General features: G+C 40.5%; 2 protein-coding genes across 4 annotated transcripts; one reads left to right on the plus strand and one right to left on the minus strand.

Moving 5' to 3' along the window:
* Positions 1–1,161: 1,161 nt before the first annotated feature.
* dixdc1a (DIX domain containing 1a) lies at positions 1,162–14,688 on the plus strand. Of its 2 annotated transcripts, none has more exons than XM_055045413.1 (15): positions 1,162–1,754; positions 6,640–6,797; positions 6,893–7,041; positions 8,544–8,633; positions 8,906–8,959; positions 9,130–9,180; positions 10,340–10,444; positions 10,564–10,617; positions 10,725–10,817; positions 11,580–11,657; positions 12,476–12,637; positions 12,748–12,814; positions 12,936–13,044; positions 13,495–13,603; positions 14,142–14,688. In XM_055045413.1, the coding sequence occupies exons 1-15, from the start codon at positions 1,732–1,734 to the stop codon at positions 14,223–14,225; spliced, it is 1,386 nt and encodes a 461-aa protein (XP_054901388.1). In that variant the 5' UTR covers positions 1,162–1,731; the 3' UTR covers positions 14,226–14,688. The 2 variants fall into 2 exon arrangements, with proteins under 2 accessions (XP_054901388.1, XP_054901389.1); XM_055045414.1 differs by having other exon boundaries at positions 10,728–10,817.
* On the minus strand, positions 14,403–18,970 carry pih1d2 (PIH1 domain containing 2). Of its 2 annotated transcripts, none has more exons than XM_055045421.1 (5): positions 18,640–18,970; positions 17,273–17,399; positions 16,958–17,197; positions 15,898–16,166; positions 14,403–15,731 (listed from the first exon to the last, which is right to left on the minus strand). In XM_055045421.1, the coding sequence occupies exons 1-5, from the start codon at positions 18,820–18,822 to the stop codon at positions 15,597–15,599; spliced, it is 954 nt and encodes a 317-aa protein (XP_054901396.1). In that variant the 5' UTR covers positions 18,823–18,970; the 3' UTR covers positions 14,403–15,596. The 2 variants fall into 2 exon arrangements, with proteins under 2 accessions (XP_054901396.1, XP_054901395.1); XM_055045420.1 differs by having other exon boundaries at positions 17,270–17,399.
* Positions 18,971–19,063: the final 93 nt, after the last annotated feature.

Consider the following 19,063-nt stretch of genomic DNA (forward strand, 5'->3'; position numbering starts at 1 on the left):
AGAGCTGCTTCACAGTTTAGTTGATGACACCAGCAACATTTTTAACAACTTAATGATAGTGTTCCCGTGGCCCAAAAGCCTCTTAGAGGGGCGATTACCATAAGAACCACACGCGTACGAGAAAGCCTTTCATTTCTGTGAGCTGTCATAGACATTTTAAATGACACTTTTTTTTTCTTTGATTCGCAGGTTTATTGTTGGTGTTTGGAATCGGAGGCTTTTGCTTTTTAACGTAAGAGGAGCTGCAATTGCAGGTTGCGGGTTCGGGAACCTGCAGTGTCGTATTTGACATTTTCATGTCATGTACGACATGGCCTGATGGCCTAAATTACAACTCATTTCTGCAGTTGGGCATGTTGACTCATGGAAGGGAACAAAAAGTATGAACAGTAAAATAAAGTCTATATGTATCAGTAATGCTGTGTGCAAAATCACCTCGAGTTTGTACTCGTCACCAGCTGGAAAAACAACAACAAACTTATTTAAAGAAAAATATATAAACTATGACGCATTCGGTAGGTAAATAGTGGAATAAATCAAAGTGTTGATGTAATGTGCAGAGTTTTGTTCCTATTTTGTTTCTGTTTGTCATGTAAATATGTCACTAAGGTATTTTGTGGACACATATATACTTTATCTAAATTTTGTCCTGGCTTTTAACTCAATAGTTGAATGGGAAAAAAGCCTCATTAACTCCTAAATGTCAGAGGTTTGATGATATATCACACTAGAATTCTAAGTTAATATCAGTATCGATGATACTGATTGGTTTCAATCTGATACTTATCAGATTGATTCCACAATATGAAGTATTGCACACCTCCAATATCAACATACATAAAATTGACATTTCAGCTTCAAAATTCAAAAGTCAGGTTTTAATCATGACTGCAATCCATATTCATGAACAAAATAGCACTTGCCTTCCATGTACCATTTCATGTAGTGATTTAATGTGGCATAGTAGGTATTTTTTAACGGAATTGATAAAAATTAAGATAAAAGTTTTCAATTGCATGGCAAAAAAAACCCTCCCTGGCATTTCCTTACACTAGTTCTAATTTTACATGCAATGACATGAAGAACATCGAAAAATGAAAAGAGAAGAAAATCTCATTCCACCTCCTTCTGGAGATAGAGGAGAGAGAGGGGGCGGGTCAACACACAGAGCCATGTCTGACATCTCTGCTCTCTGAATGAAGGAGGAACTGACTGCAAAGCCAGGAAACAAACAGAAGGAGGGAGGAGAGAGGAAAGAGGGGGAGAAATAGAAAAAAAATAGAGGGCGGCAGAAAAAGAAAACAGGAGTGAAAGAGATGCACAGGGAACACAAAGACGCTGTGTTCGTGTTAGGGAGCTGGTGAGAGAAAACAGGCAGACTTCATCCGCTGCATCTCTCTCTCTCTCTCTCTCTCTCCGCCAGCTTGGACCGAGCTTTGGTATGATTTAGGGGGGAAACGGGGTTTGGGGCTCTTTTTCCCACCCCCTCCCATCTTCTCTGATTTGGATTTGCAGCGTCGTGCTGCAGGACTGGATTGGGGCCGTGCTGTTATTTCTGATTGAACTCAGTGTGCGACGCGGAGGCTCGCCGCGGCGGCGGGCTGCTCCCCCCTGCCCCGTTCCCCGCAGCCCCCGGCTCCGACCGGGGCTATGGTCCTGACTGAGAACCGGGGCATCACCCGGATGCACAACTCCGACTGTGCGGGAGGCTGAAAGGCAACAAACAACAGCATGGGAGCGAAGCAGATGAAATGGTAGGACGCGGCTATTTAAAAGAAAGAAACATTGTTATTATTCCAGCATTGCACGCCGAGCAGCCCTGCAAGGCAGCTATTTTTATCGACGGTGCGTGAACGCATCCGAGGCAGAAACACACAGAGCATCAGGCCTGCGTTCAGAATCCTCTCTCGGTTTACATGTGGATCGTGATCACGCTCGGTCACTTATTCCCGTCGTAAACGAAATAAGCGACTCCATAACCGGAAGGAGGCCGGCGATCGCTGCATGTTTTCATCGCAGTGGATGTGGGTGTGTCCCCTTGTGTCCGTGTGGTGGGAGCCTCCAGTGCCTGGCAACCGCTGATGTATGTAGCAGAGCTATTCTGAGCTGCTTCACCTGTAATTACTGCTGCAGAGCCGTGCAGAACAACAAACATCTTAGTGTTTTATTAGGACCTGGATGACTGGCAAAAAAAAAAAAAAAAAAAAAAAAAAAAAAAAAAAAAAAAATGGCTTTGCTTAATGGTAAAGCGTAAAGCAGAATGGAAGCACAGCTGTCACAAATCTATTGAAATGAATTTGAACAACACGAGATCCATTATTAGTATTTGTGTTTGTCAGTCAAACGTTTGCTCATGCTGGCTCATGTTCTCCCACAGTGGCCAGCGAAGGGACATAAAGGCCAATGTTCAGGATTGGACACAAATTCTCAATTAGATGTAAGCATGGATTTAGTCTTAGTCTCAATCCCAGATTAGGGTTAGTTTTCCAGTGCGAATCACATTTTTGCAAACAGGTCAGCAAATTAATTTTTCCTCTAATATGTCCAGAACATATTCTCCATCTGCTGACTATAGGTGAGCGATACGGACTTAAAGGTGTCATCGCGATATTTGGCGATCCTGTTGCGATAATGATAAAAGTGACAATAAGAACCACTTATTGCTGCTTTGTTTGGGTAGCTGTGTAACTGCAAATGTGTGTCACAGGAGTTGCAGCCCCTGTAGCGTTGCCTTATGTCATAACATCGCATTGATGCAATAATGCAATAAAATCTGGCTCTGAAATGTAATAAAATGTCATTACGTAAAAATTGATGCAAAATGTAACAAAAGTCCTTGAACGCATTTTTGTCTTCAATGACATGCAAGTCAATACCAAAGATTCCGGCTATGAGTCTGAAAAGGAAACTAAATGACCAAAAGTTTGACATGTATCAACCAAAGTTTCAATTAATTGGAATTTATTGCGATAAATTTCTTACCACAATGAGAAATTTATCGCAGTAAATGATAAACAATGCAATAACTGTCCAAACCTATGACTGACTTGTTATTGTTAGCATCTTAAAAATACTTTCAAAGCGCGAGATAAATGTACTTCTAAGCTAAAACACAACGGCAGCTTAAACATATATGGTAATAGAGTAAGGTAATGATACACATCTCCTATACTACTACAAGGTGGAGTAGGTTTGTTGGCCACAATGAATTTTAATAGCTAAGTAGCTAATAGAAACGCTGAGGTCAGTTATGAACTTGATGAAATGTTGATTCTTTTATAAGTACCAAAGTACTTTTAATCACATATTAACTGTGATGAACAAATGTGCATTCTCAGTCATTTTCCTCCAGAGCTTATTAAATCCTGTTAATCTGATGCTACTAAAGCTCATCCTGTGCAAATCCCATGCAGCGTCTAATCTCCGGCTCAACCCGTATGTTCCCGGTTTGCGTGGTATTTGTTCCGTTTCTAACACCAGAGTGGCTTTTGGAGTCACGGCGTCTGTTCCAAAAGCGCCAGCAGATGCAGAGACGATATTTGCAGGAGCCAACAGCTCCTTGGTCTGCTCTGGAAAAAAAACAAAAAAACATTTGAGGATAATTACAGCAGCATCTGATGAGATGCTCAGGTCCTGCTTTGACGTGATCCCAAGAAACAACTCTGGGGACACTAAAATCTGGTACTTTAATCCTTCTCAGTGAAGGCAGACATGTTTTAGGAAGTCATGGTCTTCTATAAAACTGGATTAAAAGAGGCCACATTTTACACTGAGGCTCTTACATATGCCCCTTTTGTTATTTCATCCAATATACATACATAAGATGAAGCTTTTTGTTTCGTTAAAATAATAATAATAATAAAAATTAAAATAATAATAATAATAAAAAAAAGAAACAAAAAAAAAGCAAAACACAATTTGTTCCACTAGGACTTTCTCACATTCCATTATGACAACATAACATGCTTGAATAAAGCATGTTCAGCTGGTGGTGAACACCTGAGACAAAGAATGAACATAAGTTGTTTTTCCTGAAATGTTTACATGCGCTAAGCGTGTGCGTGAATGTTATTCATGGGGGCTGCTTTTGGTGCTTTTTTATTGTGCCAGTGAATTATTCTATCATACAACTTCAGGGATGTTCTTAAAAATAAAAAATGCTGGCAGAAATTTAAATGTTTTTTTGTTTTTTTTTTATTTACTCAGGTCATACAGAATAAAAATCATACATAAAGACTCAAAGGCCAGTGTGCCGGAAAATTTTCATAGGGGTGGACAAATCCGTTAGAAAATTTTAGGGCCAGGAAAGATTTTACGGTAGCATGCCAAAAGGAAAATAAATAATAAATAAAACCAAAAATCATATAGCTATATAAGTGTAGATGTAGGTCAGTCCGGCCATCTTTATATCTAAAAATAGTCATATTTTCTTTGTTTCTGTGTGTAAAATCCACAAAAATCTTTATTCCTTGCCATTAGTTTCAGTTTCACAGCAAAAACGTTGAAATCTATATCAGTATAAATATCGAAACCTTCACTTACTTAAAAGAATTTTAGTTTTTAGCTCTTTATTTCGATCTTTATTATTAAATCATTCTGTACCAAGTAACATATAACTGTACTTTTAATATATTTTGACTTGTTTTAAATAACATGAGCAGAAGTCTAAAACAGCGGTTCAGTCACATAGTTAAAACAATACTGAAAAGAAAGCTCACTTCAGTTGAACCCAATAAACTCTCCATTTTGCCTACATCACACGGCGCTAACATCTGAAACATGAGTGTTGGCTTCTCAGCAGCTTCCCTCGTTCAGTGTCACATGCTGCTGCTGGTTCCTTCAGGCATGTTTCCAGTTTAGCTGAAGATATTGCAGGAATGTGCTCGGCTGGTTTTAAACTGCAGCAGCGTGAACTCCAAAGTGGCACAAATGTTTTGCTCTCCGTGATGTTTGCTTGCGTTGAGTAATTCTTGCAGATACGCATAAAGCCTGGTCATATGAAGTCGAAATCGTGCTGCGTATTTATGGGAAGAAACACGTTTAACCGTGCAAAGAGAATCCCTTCGGGCCGTTCTTTGGTTTCTCCGTTCTGCCTTCTCCCACCGCTAAGCCACTATGGGTTTTTTTTTCTTCTTCCTCACAATTTTTTTCTTCCCAGCAGCAGGGTGTTGAGTTCAGATGAGTTTTTTTTTTTTTGTATCTATGATTTTTTTTTTTTTTTTTTTTTTTGCGTGTTTTCTGAGTGTTTCTAGTTTTGTTCGAGTTGTCCCAAAAGTTAAGTGGATACTTTGAGGTGATTCTTCCTCGATGGTGGTTTCCAAATTTTGGAGCGAGTCGCCTTTAAATACTAGACATATTATAAATTCTCGCTGTCCGTCCTTAAGTCTCTTTTGCCTGTAGCTTTTGGCATGGTCTAGTTTTTTGGCTGCGTTTTCATTAATGTTTCACTAACATATTTTTTGGCTTTGTGTCTTTCACTTATCTTATTTTTGGACAGTCCTCCGGTGAACTTGTTTTACATTTCTGTCTTAATCTATCACCTTTCCAATGTTTTTCTTGATCTTTTTGCAGCTACTTGTTCACCAATATTGGCTTGGTTTCATAACCAACATTGCTGCACGATAAATTGTTCATGAAATAATTGTTTTGGCATCATTTTCGAGCAATTTATTAATAATGGCACAGTCATGCAAGTTCGCCCTTTTCAAAAACCAACAAAGTTTTATTTCGTGAAGAACACTTAACTCTGGAACCGAAGACATTTTAATTATTCAAAATAAAACACAACAATCAATGACAAAAAATAAAAAGGAAATCAAACACTTGCAACCACAACCATAAATAAAGTGGATTCTGATATCTCTGTAAACAAAATTGCCTTTCTATGAATATTAATCATCTGCTTTCAAATATAAAATGCACAATATATCAGCACCAACACTGTTATCGGCCGATATCAGTCATTTTTAACTTCTCACAAAAAAAACTTGGCTGACATTGTTACCAGGTCATATTTATTTCCAGATTGTTGCCGTTTGCTCTGGAATGGATTGGTCATTTAGTATTTATTTGGTCATGTGAGCATGCCGGTCAGTCAGCACGGCATTGTGGGTAGTTTAACTAAAGCAGAAAAACAGCGGTAAAGTCCAGTGGTGTGACCATTTTTGTCAGTGTTGAAATGACAGTGAAACATAAAGACGTAGTACATACAATGTCTGTAAATATAGGTTCTTGGCCATGACAGAAATATTAATATCAAATATTGACATCAGCTCAAATATTCAAATCGGTGCATCCCTAACCGCATGATGGTTGTTGAATGAGCTGAATTTCATTTTTGGGGCATTAAAGCAGAGGACGTTTGTGCTTCCGCATGTCAGAAAAAAAAAAAACAGAAAAAATAAGAAGAAATGAAACGTTGCAAGAAATACTTTTGCAAGACCGTATTTTGTTTATCAAGATTATAAATGATGTGGGTTTAAATTGCTTTCTCAAGATGGGAATCATTCAGATTTTCATCTGGCAGGTCGAGAAATCTCCAGGCTCCATTTTTATGTTTGCAGGTTTGTTTACTGCCCTCAGCTTCCCTGTGTACAAATGTTCACCCTCCACCCCACCTGTTCTTACCATCTGTTTCAGCCTGAGCTCCGCCAGCCCCGCCCATTCCCCAAAAGAAGAATACGTAACCGCCCATTCTGCTGAGGCCCCCGCAGGAGAAGCGGCCCATCATCGGCCTGATAACCAGGGGGAAACTTGGGAAGACAAATCCGAGACGACAGAGAGGAAATCTGTCCCGGGTCGGTTGGCTGCAAGCGAACTCTCATAGAAGCCAAATATCATGCCATTTCAAAAACAAGCATCCGAGCTTATTCTCCCTGTCTCTTCCTCTCAGAGGATGTGCCGCTCTGCGGGTTGTGTCCCACGCTCGGCCGTGATGGTCAGGAGGAGGAGGAGAAGTCCTGGGAGGAGCAGCTGGACGTCCACCAGGAACAGCTGGAGAAGGAGATGCAGGAGGCCAGGAGGATGGTGTTCCGGCTGCAGGTAACTCTGGGTGATAACGCACCGGGAAATGGAGGCAGAACAGCTGCAGACGAACGCAACATGTGACGAGATTTAATTCAGGTCAAGCTAGACCTTTTCAGTGGGTTGAATTACATCAGACAAACAGCGATAAGTTGAGAGGATTGGAGGAACTGAGGGGGGGGGGGGGATGGCAGAATTTTTCCAGCATTCTGCCATCGAGCTTCTCAGATCTAAACTCATAATTCTGAGAAAAGAGGAAGAAATTAAGCATGCATGAGGGAGAAGGCGCAAACTCTGAGCAGAAAGTGTCTGTGCTGGGATTTGAACCCAGGACCTTTTAGCTGTAAAGAAACACTGCCAACAACAGTGCCTCTGTGCAGCCTTTCCTAAACATAGTACAGGTACATTTACTCAGAACAGACAGAAAAAACAAAAGCAGTGTTCTTCCTTTGTAGTTAAAAATAGAGGTAGTCATTTCTTGTGTTCAGCAGCGCAGCTGCAGAAATACACGAGAAACAACACTGTAAAAAGAACACTATAAATAAACATGTCCGAGGTCTCAGATGTGTTTTTCTTTCTGCATACAATTGTCAGTTTGATATCATTTTCTATTTAGCTCAATTGCACTGCCTCGATTCCCAGACTCCTTGCAAAAGTATTCATACCCCTCAAAGTTTTTAGCATATTGATCCTTCCAGACCACTGAGCTTTTCTGGTTCTAGTCTGCTGTGCATCGTCAGAACCAGAACATATCACTATATGAGAGTTTCATAGCAGACAATGCTAATAATTATTGATTAGGTTTCTGAAATACTGCCAAAATTTTGCCCTGACGTTTCCTGTTTCATGCAGAGTTTTCACCAGGAATGCACCTATCCAGTCTTTTCACTTCTGATACAGATACCAATATCTGAACTTTAGCATCGGCCAATACCGATGCAAAACAGTGAAACATTGCTGAATTGACTTAAAGTGTTTCTTTTTTTAAACACAGGCATCAATATAGTGAATAATGAATTGATTTGATAATTCTGCAGCAGTACAAGCACACTAAAGTACTAAACAGCTTCACAAGCTTGGTCAAAGATGTAAAAATAACAACTTTTTTCTATTCAGTCATGGAATTAGGAATAAAATGTTTGATAAAGGAACTAAAACTGACAAAAACAAAATAGGCTGACTGTCTTGGCCAAATGTAAAAAATAAACTGCAACAATAATTAAAACGATTCAGAAAGTGAAATCAGAAAATTTAAATACAATGTAAAATAAATAATAAAACTTGACATCACTCAGAGCACAAAGCATAGAAATAGTCTGCGTAGATCCGCTCTTATGTGCCGGGAACATTGTCACCGATACCCGATCTAGAATTTTTTTCAATATTCTATATTGATGCCAACAGAGTGATATTGTATCACATGTATATTGATTGATTTATTGTGCAGTCCTAAGTCAACGCCACCGTTTCCAATGCCGACTTTTGAACCGCGTTCCTTCTCCCATGTTGTCTCCCCTAAGGGTCTGCTGCTGCAAGGCTCCCTCCCTGAAGAGGACCAGGACGGATCCGGGAGCTTCGGAGACAGCCGGGCGACGGCGGAGCAGCAGCTGGTACGCTCCGGCTCCCTCCCTCTCTCTGCGAACCCGAGAAGGCCTGGCGCGCTCGCAGATCTTGCGTGAAGCATCCGCGTCTGGCCTCTTCTCCCTGTGATGATATTTTTCAGCCGTCACTCCCTTCCGGGGTGTTGGTGGGAGAAGCCAGCGAGCCCATGAATTCTCTCTGATCTGCCGGCCCACTGTCACGCGTTTCTGTTGCCTCTTCATGCGTTCTGACATTTTCTCCCCTTCTCTAATTATCCTGCTCATGCGCTCTTCCTTTGAAGGTTCTAATCCGCAGTCGTCTGGACCAAAGCATGGAAGAAGGCCTTGATCTGAAGGTATAGTGAGGAAGTGTAATTGCAATTAATATAGATGAGCTTCCTTTTGTGTAATCAGGGTGTTCGGGTGTGTGTGTGTGTGTGTGTGTGTGTGTGTGTGTGTGTGTGTGTGTGTGTGTGTGTGTGTGTGTGTGTGTGTGTGTGTGTGTGTGTGTGTGTGTGGCTCACAGAGGGAGCTACTGAGGCACAAACAGGAGACGCGGCACATTCAGGCCATCAAGGTAAAAACTCTTAACTCATCTTTGGGACTAAAATGGAGTGAAGCACATAAATCTTTATCATTTTAAACGCACTCTGGATCGAGCTTTATCACAATGTCCTTCTTGTTCAGCGGTGTCCATAAAATCTTTTTGTTGCCTCTTCTTTTAGGTAACTATGTGGCTGTGACTGTGTATCACAGCAATTATAACCCCACAAATACTGTTCTTGAAAAACATCCACTTGTAAGAGGCTTCTTTAGGACACCAGTCACAAAATGAAGTGCGATTTGTATCACTAAACTTCACTCTGAAGCTGTATGTAGTCGTATACTCAAGTTTATTGATATTATTGACACTTTCATCGAACAAATAGAGGAGAAAATAGTAAAACTAACAATCCTGACATTTTGGGGGGTGTTTTCAAACATTCATTGGAATTGATTCTGATGGCGATACATCAGGATTCTTATCATAACAAATTTCTCACAATAAATGACAAAACTTGGTAGATATGTGCTCCAATCAGACTTTTCTGGCCAGTACTGATTTAGTTTTCTTTAAAGTCTGACTTTTCAATTTCTGTTCCTACTAATTTAATCACCCTCATATTTTAAAAAGTATTCACCCCCTTCTAGATTACTTCTTTTTTTATTATTATTTATTACGGGGTAGAAAAAAACCTAAGATTTGAAAGAGTAAAGAATATAATTGAGACTTTCAGTGTCGTTCAGCTGTAGGATGCAGCGATGGAACTATTCCATGGAAAAACTGGAAATCTACTGAATCCTGTATCTGGATTTGGAAATATTAGTCAGCGATCTATTGTTGTTCTTTTCACTGTCGCAGAAGAAATGCATAGCAATTCCCACAACAGAGATAGTTTTCAATGCAGCAAAAATGACAACAAAAAAAAAGACAATACAAAATTATTCTTGTATATGTATCAAAACATATCTTTATTACACTTAAAAGCAGTGAGTCGAAGTAAATGCTGTTTCTTGACGCATTTGACGGTGGAAATTTAGTTTGATTCAGTTGATTGTTGCGTCTCTGCAAATATAATGTTTACAATTTATTCCTTAATAAAAAAGAGGGAACAGTGGATGGCTGTTGATGGGATGGAAACATTTCGCCCGCCTTTGCGCGCTGATCTCTCTGATCTTTCCATCGCTCTCATTAGGATGCGCTGCAGCAGCGCCTGTCAGTGCAGGAGGATGCCGTGCTGCAGCTAAAGCAGGAGCTACTGAGGTGCAACATGGCCAAAGATCAGTTGGAAGGAGAAAATGTGAGACAAGTGATGATTTCCTTTTTTGACCTGATAAAAAAAATCTGGCTGGGATGCAAGTGTACGTGGAAGAAATCTATCTAGAGCTTACCGTATTTCCCCGCTCTGTCCGCCTGCAGGAGGAGCTCAAACGCAAGCTGAGCGAAAGGAACAAATTACTCACTGAATATGAGGTACTGCCTTTCACTATTTGCACGGTAATGGATTTAAATTAGCATTTTGTCGTATTTATTTATTTATTTATTTTTCTGGTCTGTCTGTTTTGTCAAAACCACATCAGCAGCAGCAGCAGCTGGGGAAGAAGGACAGGTTGCTGCAGCAACAGAAGCCTGATGAAAGTCAGCACAAAGCACATGAAGTCGGCCACGGACGGGTACGGAGAGCGCCGCGGTTGCACGCCACAATCCAACATTTCAAACCTGACAATCATCAGAGAGCCTTCGCACATGACGGCCTGCGCACTTCTTCTCATCGTAACAGCAAATCATTTATACAACGGAGCCACTGATGCATTCAGACAGCACCAAGCTTGAAAACAAAGCTGTGTTTTCTCATTCAACTCAGTGTTGTAGGATACAGAGCCCCGTTCTCACTGCAGAATAAACAGCGCATGAATCACAGAACAGGTTTTTTTTTTTTTTTTCTTGCCGTTTCTTCACGAATTTCCTGAGCTGGGGAGCTTTTCTTCAAGCAGAATTACTCAAAAATAAACACAAAACCTCATTAAAACTAATATGTTTTAATGAGGTTTTGACAACAATAAAGCTCTTAGTCTGGGGATTAAACGTATTTGATTTTGTTTTAGGTGCAGTCAGAAGTTTGGTATAATATTCCATTTTCATTTCAGTGATTTATTGACTTATTTGAACCGTTGACTTTGGAATAATAATGCAACATACAACTAAAGTGAAATTTAAAAAGAACGTAGTGCAGTTCGAAGTGGATGTCTGGTCTTTGATACATGGTCAAATATGAATCTGAATTACACAAGATGATTTGAAAAACCATATGTTTGAGGCTGTAAAAATATTAGAGACTATATGAATATCTTTGACATGTGAGTTAATTAAAATAATAATTCAATAAAGCTCCAAATTAACTATTTTGCCCACTCTGCCATGTCTTCATCTTACAGACTTTTAGAGGAGAAAATGGTGGCTGTAGCAACTTGGTGGCGTCGACTTCTCCTTCAACATTTCAGCACAATGCACAAGTACGTGTCAGTTTTTACTACTTTTTAATTATATATATCTATATAGAGTACATATAAAACAACAAAAAGATGTGCAGAGTTCTAAATTCTGCAGATTTCTGAATTTTTTTTAGAGCTGTACGATGATTTTTATGTGACTCTGCTGACATGTTGCAAAATTTTATGCAATATGTGTAAAACTGGGACATGAAAACGCTTCCTCCATTAGAGTGATAACCCAGGGGAGTCATTCAGAGCACTTTATGAGGAAAATATTTGGAAAAATACCAACAGTTTACAGGGACAGTAATATGTAAACTTTACTTTTTTGAGCTTTATAGCATAACATGTTTGAATGTTATTCCCTCATGGTGGAACCAGCTCCGCCTTTGAGATGTGGTTTTTAAAGCAACTTCCAGGTGTTTAAATTCAAACTTCTTTTATATAGCATGGAGACTGAGCACCCATCTCACCTCAATTTGAAATCTACAGTTATCTGATTTGTTTTATTCACAGAGAAACGGAAGAATGCGAAGCGCTTTCAATAAGTCGGTCTTCACCCAGACAACAGACTGGAATAGAGAAGCAGCAGTGAACCTGAATACAATAAGGGACTGAGCAATAGCTTAGGTGGATATTTTATATCTGCTGTGCAGAGAGCAGTTCACTCTGCCATTGTCTGTTGAGTTCAGCTCTAAACGAGCTGATTCAGAAGGCTGGGTCTATTCTGGAAATTTTTCTTTACTGATCATTTATTTATGGTGATGTTCTTTGCCATCTCCTTCATCTTTAGCTTCAACTCCGTGAAAGTGACCTGAACTGAGTCTGCTTTGCCACAGGGTGAGGAGCTGCAGCTCGTCAGGGAAGCGCTGCGCAGTCTGAGGGACGGTTTCTCGGGTCATGACCCCCAGCATCACACCCTGGACACTTTGGAGCAAGGCGTCGCCAGCCTCATGGACCGACTCCACTCCATGGACAACCAGCGGAGACAGGAGAAAGGAGTACGAGCGGCTACACACGCTGGCTCTGACATGTTTTGTGTTTTTGCTTGCTCGTTTTGTTTTCAGCAGGTGTTTACCAGCAGTGATTGTATCTCATGTTTTCCTTCTAGGAGGAATTTAAGTCACCAGGACGCAGAGCCAACTCGACAGACCGTGACTCCTGGCCGCCAAGCTCCAGTAAGATGAGCAGAACCTTTGTGTTCTGTTCAGCGTTCGTCATCCCCTACTTGTGGGAGATGGAGCGTCAGAGCCATTACGGAGTTTTTTAGTTAAAGTTATTTGTGTCATTGTTTTTCAGAAGTGGCGCACTCGCACAGCAGCCCGGGACTGGACGCCGCGGTCTCCACGAAAGTGCTCTACTTCACAGATCGCTCTCTCACTCCGTTTCTGATTAACATCCCGAGAAGGTACCCAAAAAAATAATAATTGTTTGTAACAGCAATAATTTTTTTCTCTTTTTTTTGTGGAAGGGTTTATTCCTGCAACAAAGTATGAGGGCCGCACCAAGAAAAAAGAACAGAAAAAAACAAAATTACAAAAATAAAGTCAAATAAATCAGAATAAAGTTGCAATGTCACTTTAGTCTTAAATTTTGATGTCATTCTCATAACGTTATGACTTTAATGAAATTTTTTTACATTTTCAAAGTGACCTCGATGCTCTGTCATATATTCCTTTCCTGTCGGAAGATAGATTTATTTTATCTTATTTCAAAAGCAAATTGCTTCTGGAGAGTTGAAGCCTGACTGAGGCATGTCCACAGCTTTAAAGTGGGTCCTTTGGTTTATCCTAGTAAAGCTTCATGTTTCTGGGCGTGTATGGATGCATAGATCATGACTGACAGTGTGTGTTTGCAGGCTGGGTGAAGTGACACTGCGAGACTTTAAGGCTGCTGTAGACAGACAGGGCAATTTCAGATACCACTTCAAGGCCCTTGACCCGGAGTTTGGCACAGTGAAGGAAGAGGTAGGTCACTCATTTTAACATCACTTTTGATATGAAAAATAATGATAAAACGTATTCCACTTAGCTTCCGAAAATATCCATAAATCTTGTCACATGTTGTCAGGTTACAAAACAAACTTTAATGCCACTAATAGGATTTTACATGCCGGTATTTCAAGAAAAGCTGTTTAAGGCTACGAAGACATAAAAATAAAAAAAATCAAATTTTGGTCTAATTTCTATTGCAAATATCTTTTAACACTTGAACTAAGACAAAATTAACTTACCAGCAAATTTTCAGCAAGATCTAGACATTTTTTCATGTTATTAGTGAAATAGTCTATCAATGAAATGTAGCACTTTTTCATCAATATTGACTCAAAAAGAAGCACCTGAGTACTGAAAAGAGATAAAAATCAAGCGGAATTGCATAAAAATAGCACATAAAATTCCCCCCAAAATTCATAAAAATTTGTGATTGTGAAACGTCCAAGGAATATTTTTAGTATAAGATGCGGTTCTTCCACTTCTGTAAATGCCGTCCCTGTCGACTGCCCAGGTGTTTCAGGATGGAGCGGTGGTCCCCGGCTGGGAGGGGAAGATCGTGGCGTGGGTGGAGGAGGACCACGGCGAGCGGCGGTAGAGCCAGTGATCACCACTACAAACCTCAGCCTGCAGCATCAAGAATTGAACCGAAAACATTTGTTGTGCCATTAAAGGGGGGAGAAAAAAGCTGTTGAACAATAACTGGGACCAAGTGAGATAACACCTCTCATCCGCAGCAACGTTGGAAGTTTCACACCAAGAAAATGACTCGACATTTGGGTACTGCTTTATTTAATAGAACTGCATATTACACATTGATACCAGCTTGAAACTGAACATGTCCAATTACAGTGTTAACGGCCAGTAATGTGATACTTGAAGCTTTGAACATTTAGAAAAACAAAATGTCCGATGAGTTTGTTGTCGTAACGGTTGTAATCGGTTCGTTGAGTGCACACTTCAAAAATACAGTGTTGACATATTACACAAAGTTCCACATTGCCAAAAAGTCTTGCTGTTCTGCATCGACTTTGACATTTTAATAAACCTAAATTATTGCATGGAATGTTTTCGTGACCATTTTTCCCCCTGTGCAGAAACACTTTCTGTCCTGTCACCACTGCAGACCTCCAAAATCTCAGCAGGTAATTTTCTAGTGCGAATATCTTGATATAAGACAAAACAACCTTACATGCAACTTTTCAGGACAAAACAAGAGCTTGTTTTAAGTCAATAATTTCTTAATATTGCTGAAAAAAAAATACTAGTTATAATTGAAATTATCTGCCTAAAGAGACCAGGACATTTTGGCTTCTAATTGGGGAAAAATGTCTTGTTCTACTGGCAGATTATTTCACTTATAGCTAGTGTTTTTTCATCAATGTTAAGGAATCATTTACTTAAAACAAGCTCCTATATCTTGATGAAAAGTTACTTCTAAGTTAATTTAGTCGTATTTCAAGTGTACTATATACTAAGACATTTGCACTAGAAACTAGACTGGAAATATTATATTTTGTGTTTTTGCAGCGGGTTCAGTAGAGACCAGTAGTACCAAAAATTCTCTCACAAAAAAAACAAATAACTAAAACATACATTCCTCATGTAGTTCTTCAGAAAACAAATTGTTATTAATGTCAATAAATCTTTTGGTAGGCAGTGGAGGGTTCGGAGCTACACTTGTTCCTGCACATTAGCCTACAGAGCACACAGGGACAATCTCACACATTTCTCTGTGGAACATTGTGAAAATAGATCAATTTACAGCTCTGCCTCGAACTACAATCAAAACAGCTTGTTAGATTTTAGTTTGAAGCACGGCATATGTTCCCACACAGTCTGGCGCTCTTAATTCTGACTGCATTGAATTAGCGCGTTTCTGAAGGTGTGTTTTCTGTTGCTGTGAGAGTTCCCTCCTTGCATGCGTGACCCGGCGACCCCTCTCCCTTTCCTCGCCGAAATTAATTGGTCACAAAACAGCCGCTGTCAGCGTGAGCCTCCGTTTCTTCTTGCTGAAGACGGCAGCGGCCGTGTCCTCGTTTACTGTTTTTGGAAACTCCAGAAGCAAATAGTAAACATCTTCCACTTCTAGAAGAACATCCTCCTGCAGAGTTATAAAAATATATATATATATATATATATTCAGTGAACTGTAAGACTCACAGGCCAATTATGCGTTTTATATGACATCCAGCCATCCAGCGAAGCACAGCGGAATCGAAGCGGTTCATTATAAGTGTTTGGGGCAGAGGAGGTGAGTAACCGCTAACCTTAGACACTCTCAGCTGGCACTCTGACATGGAACGAACTCTCGGCAGCTCCACTGTCAGCTCCACGCTGCGAGGGACTCCCGCTGCATCGCTCTTCACCTCCACCACATACTCGGGCTCCTGAGGCCCCTGGAAAGTGCTGGAAATGACCTGGATCAAATTCGCCTTCGTCTGCTCCGTGGGCCTGCAAATGATTTGGGCCGCGCTGTCCTCCTCCGCTCGCTGAGAAGAGGAGATCTGTCGCAGGAGGGCGGCTGGAGTCTGGCTGGCTGTGAAAGAGAGAAACTGGTGGGAGGGCGCAGATGACACACCCTCGCAGGAAGGGAGCCAAACGCCCTGAGTAAAGAGGTTTGCCACAGCTTATCAGAATAAGAGGAGTTACAAGGCCTGTGAAATTTTCCTGTACTATATAATTAGCCCTCTAATTACTGCTATAAACAATAGTATTGTACTGGTTTGACACCCTTTTGAAGAAAGGGTGCACTGATTGCAGTTTTCTGGCTGATGACTGATATTTAAAAATATGCCGATTCTGATTTTGGCTGATGCTAATTATTTTTTTTTGTCTTAAATGTTGCTAAATATAGCAAGAAGTCACTGAGTTGGTAACAGTGGGGTCACTATTGTTAACTGCAAACGTGCAGATATGACGTGGTGGGCCGGTCTGTCAGTCAAACCTTTCACACGGCAGAGCAAAAGAGGACAGAGGCTGATTTTTAGACCTTTGTCGAGTTACATAAGTTCGGCTTCACATGTAAGTATTGGCCAATCACAGATCTCCAAAAATTTAGAAAATCAGGGCCTATTTTGAAGTAAAAGCGTAATAATCATTTAGTATTTGTTTGGTCATGTGAGAGCGACAGTCTTGCAGTGCAGGACTCTTGGATTGGAAAATATTATCTGCCACAACTGCAGTATTAATATCGGATATAAATATCTGCCCAAACTTTTATATAGGTCCATCCCTAATGAAAATGACTAACCTCATTTGAATTTATCACACAATTAGTTGATTAATTGCTTATTTTTTACAAGTTTGGGGGGTTACTAGGTTACTTACTTGTTTCCAGTTGCTTGGAGATGACAGGCAGCTTCTGAAAGCCGAGCCGACACTGTAAGTCGTCCGGGTTACCTTTCGGACTACAGCTGACAACGCTGTACTCCTGAGATAACAACATCCCGTGCTGTTGCTGGGCAAAGCTCAGGGCCAGCATATAGATATTATTAATATCTGCTTTATCCTCTTTCCTCTTCTGCAGCACAGACGGATTTAGCGCCACATCCACCACCGCGAAACAGCCTGCAGGGGTTAAAACCTTTGAGTTTCTTGCTCACATCGTGCAACACAAACGAAGGCCGTGCAGCTTACAACCACCTTGGTCCTCTGCAGTGCATCTCTCTAGTTTTCCTCCGCACAAAGGAAGGGAGCTGCTCTGATTCTGAGGCGCAGGCACACGCTTCCAGCTGCAAATGTTAATGTAGAGCAAACCTGGCTTTGGCTCCTGGGAAGGACACAGATCTATGAGCCTGAGACGTCTGCATACATTCTGCATAAAAATCATACGAATGTACTGCTCCTAAAGATGCTTTTGATGCATTCGGTTTCCAGGGTGGAATTATTCTATAACAAAAAAATTTCTGGATTTAACAAAAAAACAAAACAAACAAAAAACAAAAACGTGATTCTGGTGCCAAACTTTGAATTTCCTGTGAATTTTGTCTAATGCACACAGAGTCAAAATTACCCACAGGACAACAGGTCCAATATATAACCCAGTAATGTTTGGACATAAAACAAACTAAAATGAGCTTGATCATTTCCATTATGGCGATTGATATTTTTAAAGAACAATAAGACAATCAGAAACCATTTGTGTGGTTTATATTTCTGTTCTACTTATTGTTTTTGGCTTGTGTTTTGTTTTGGATAATTAAAATATCTTCCTGCTCCAGTGTTAAGTATTCTTTACAAAATTCAAGTTTATTAGTCTTGGCAAGGGCAACTTGAATTATTATACCTGAAAAAGGTCTCAAAAGCACAATATTTTTTCCCCCACAGTAATCACATCAGAATGTGTTATTGTGACAGACTTTCATGTCAGCACATATGAGATCCAGTAGTTTGTAATTAGTGTCCAAACCCAGCCTTTCAGTTTTTTGTTTTTCACGAACCTTTCAAAAAGTTAAAGTCTGACTCTTTCCACAACCTTAATGTTAGTCTAATTTATCCATTGCAGAACTAGTTTTGATGGGTTGAAATGTGAAGAAATCGCTGTCTTAACTAGCAACTTTGCATCAATGTAATTTGGCAGTGTGAAGATAAAAACAAAAAATAAACTGTTCTGATTTGATTTATTAAATAATATTTATTACATAAAGATGGGGTGTTGGATTTGGCCCTCGGGCCTTTAGTTTGACCCGTGTTTCTGCTGTCTAGTTGCTTATTTGAGGGCAAGATGAAGAATTTGGTGGAAGTCTTCCTTTTCTCTCCATTATTCCATCACTTTCCATCAGCAGGATGCTGCTGCCACCAACCGCTTCAAGGTTGATATCGTCTGCATGGTTTAATAACCTCATCGTGACTTTCTCAAACGTGCTTTTTTTCCCCACATTTTGACCACATTTGTCTCTCCTGACTGTAAAACCTTCTCCTCCAGGCATTGTGACGTCATCATATCTGCCAGCGCGAGCTGTCCTAATCAAGCGCACCTGCTGCTGCTGCTTACCGTCCAGGAAACTCACCAGTATCTGAGCTCTCACACACGAATGGAGCTCAGGCGGGGCGTTGAATTCAGCCCCTCTCTTCATTTGCTCCTCTATGAACTTGCGGTACGCCGCCGGGTCGCTTTGAGACAAGTCGTCCAGCATGGACCAAAAGTGGCTGACCTGCTGTAAGACATCGTCCCTTCCGCCGTTGCTGGACATCGTACGAAGGTGAACGTCTTCTCCTTTAGCTTCTGACTGCTAGCAGGGATTTAAACTACAGCCTCCGGTTGTTTTGTTTGTCTCTTTTAGTTATTTTGGTGTAGCTGAAGTATGTCAAACGCCTCAAGTTAAGCTAACTTTGTTGGTGTCGTCTGGTTGCTATAGAAACTACTTTTTAAAGTATCGCACAGTCGCCACCTGGTGGTCGAGAGGTGATTTTGCAGCGCAAGAATCACAAGGC

The sequence above is a fragment of the Poeciliopsis prolifica genome, unplaced genomic scaffold (assembly GCF_027474105.1).
Source record: "Poeciliopsis prolifica strain line A6 unplaced genomic scaffold, Auburn_PproV2 SCAFFOLD022, whole genome shotgun sequence".
Taxonomy (NCBI): domain Eukaryota; kingdom Metazoa; phylum Chordata; class Actinopteri; order Cyprinodontiformes; family Poeciliidae; genus Poeciliopsis; species Poeciliopsis prolifica.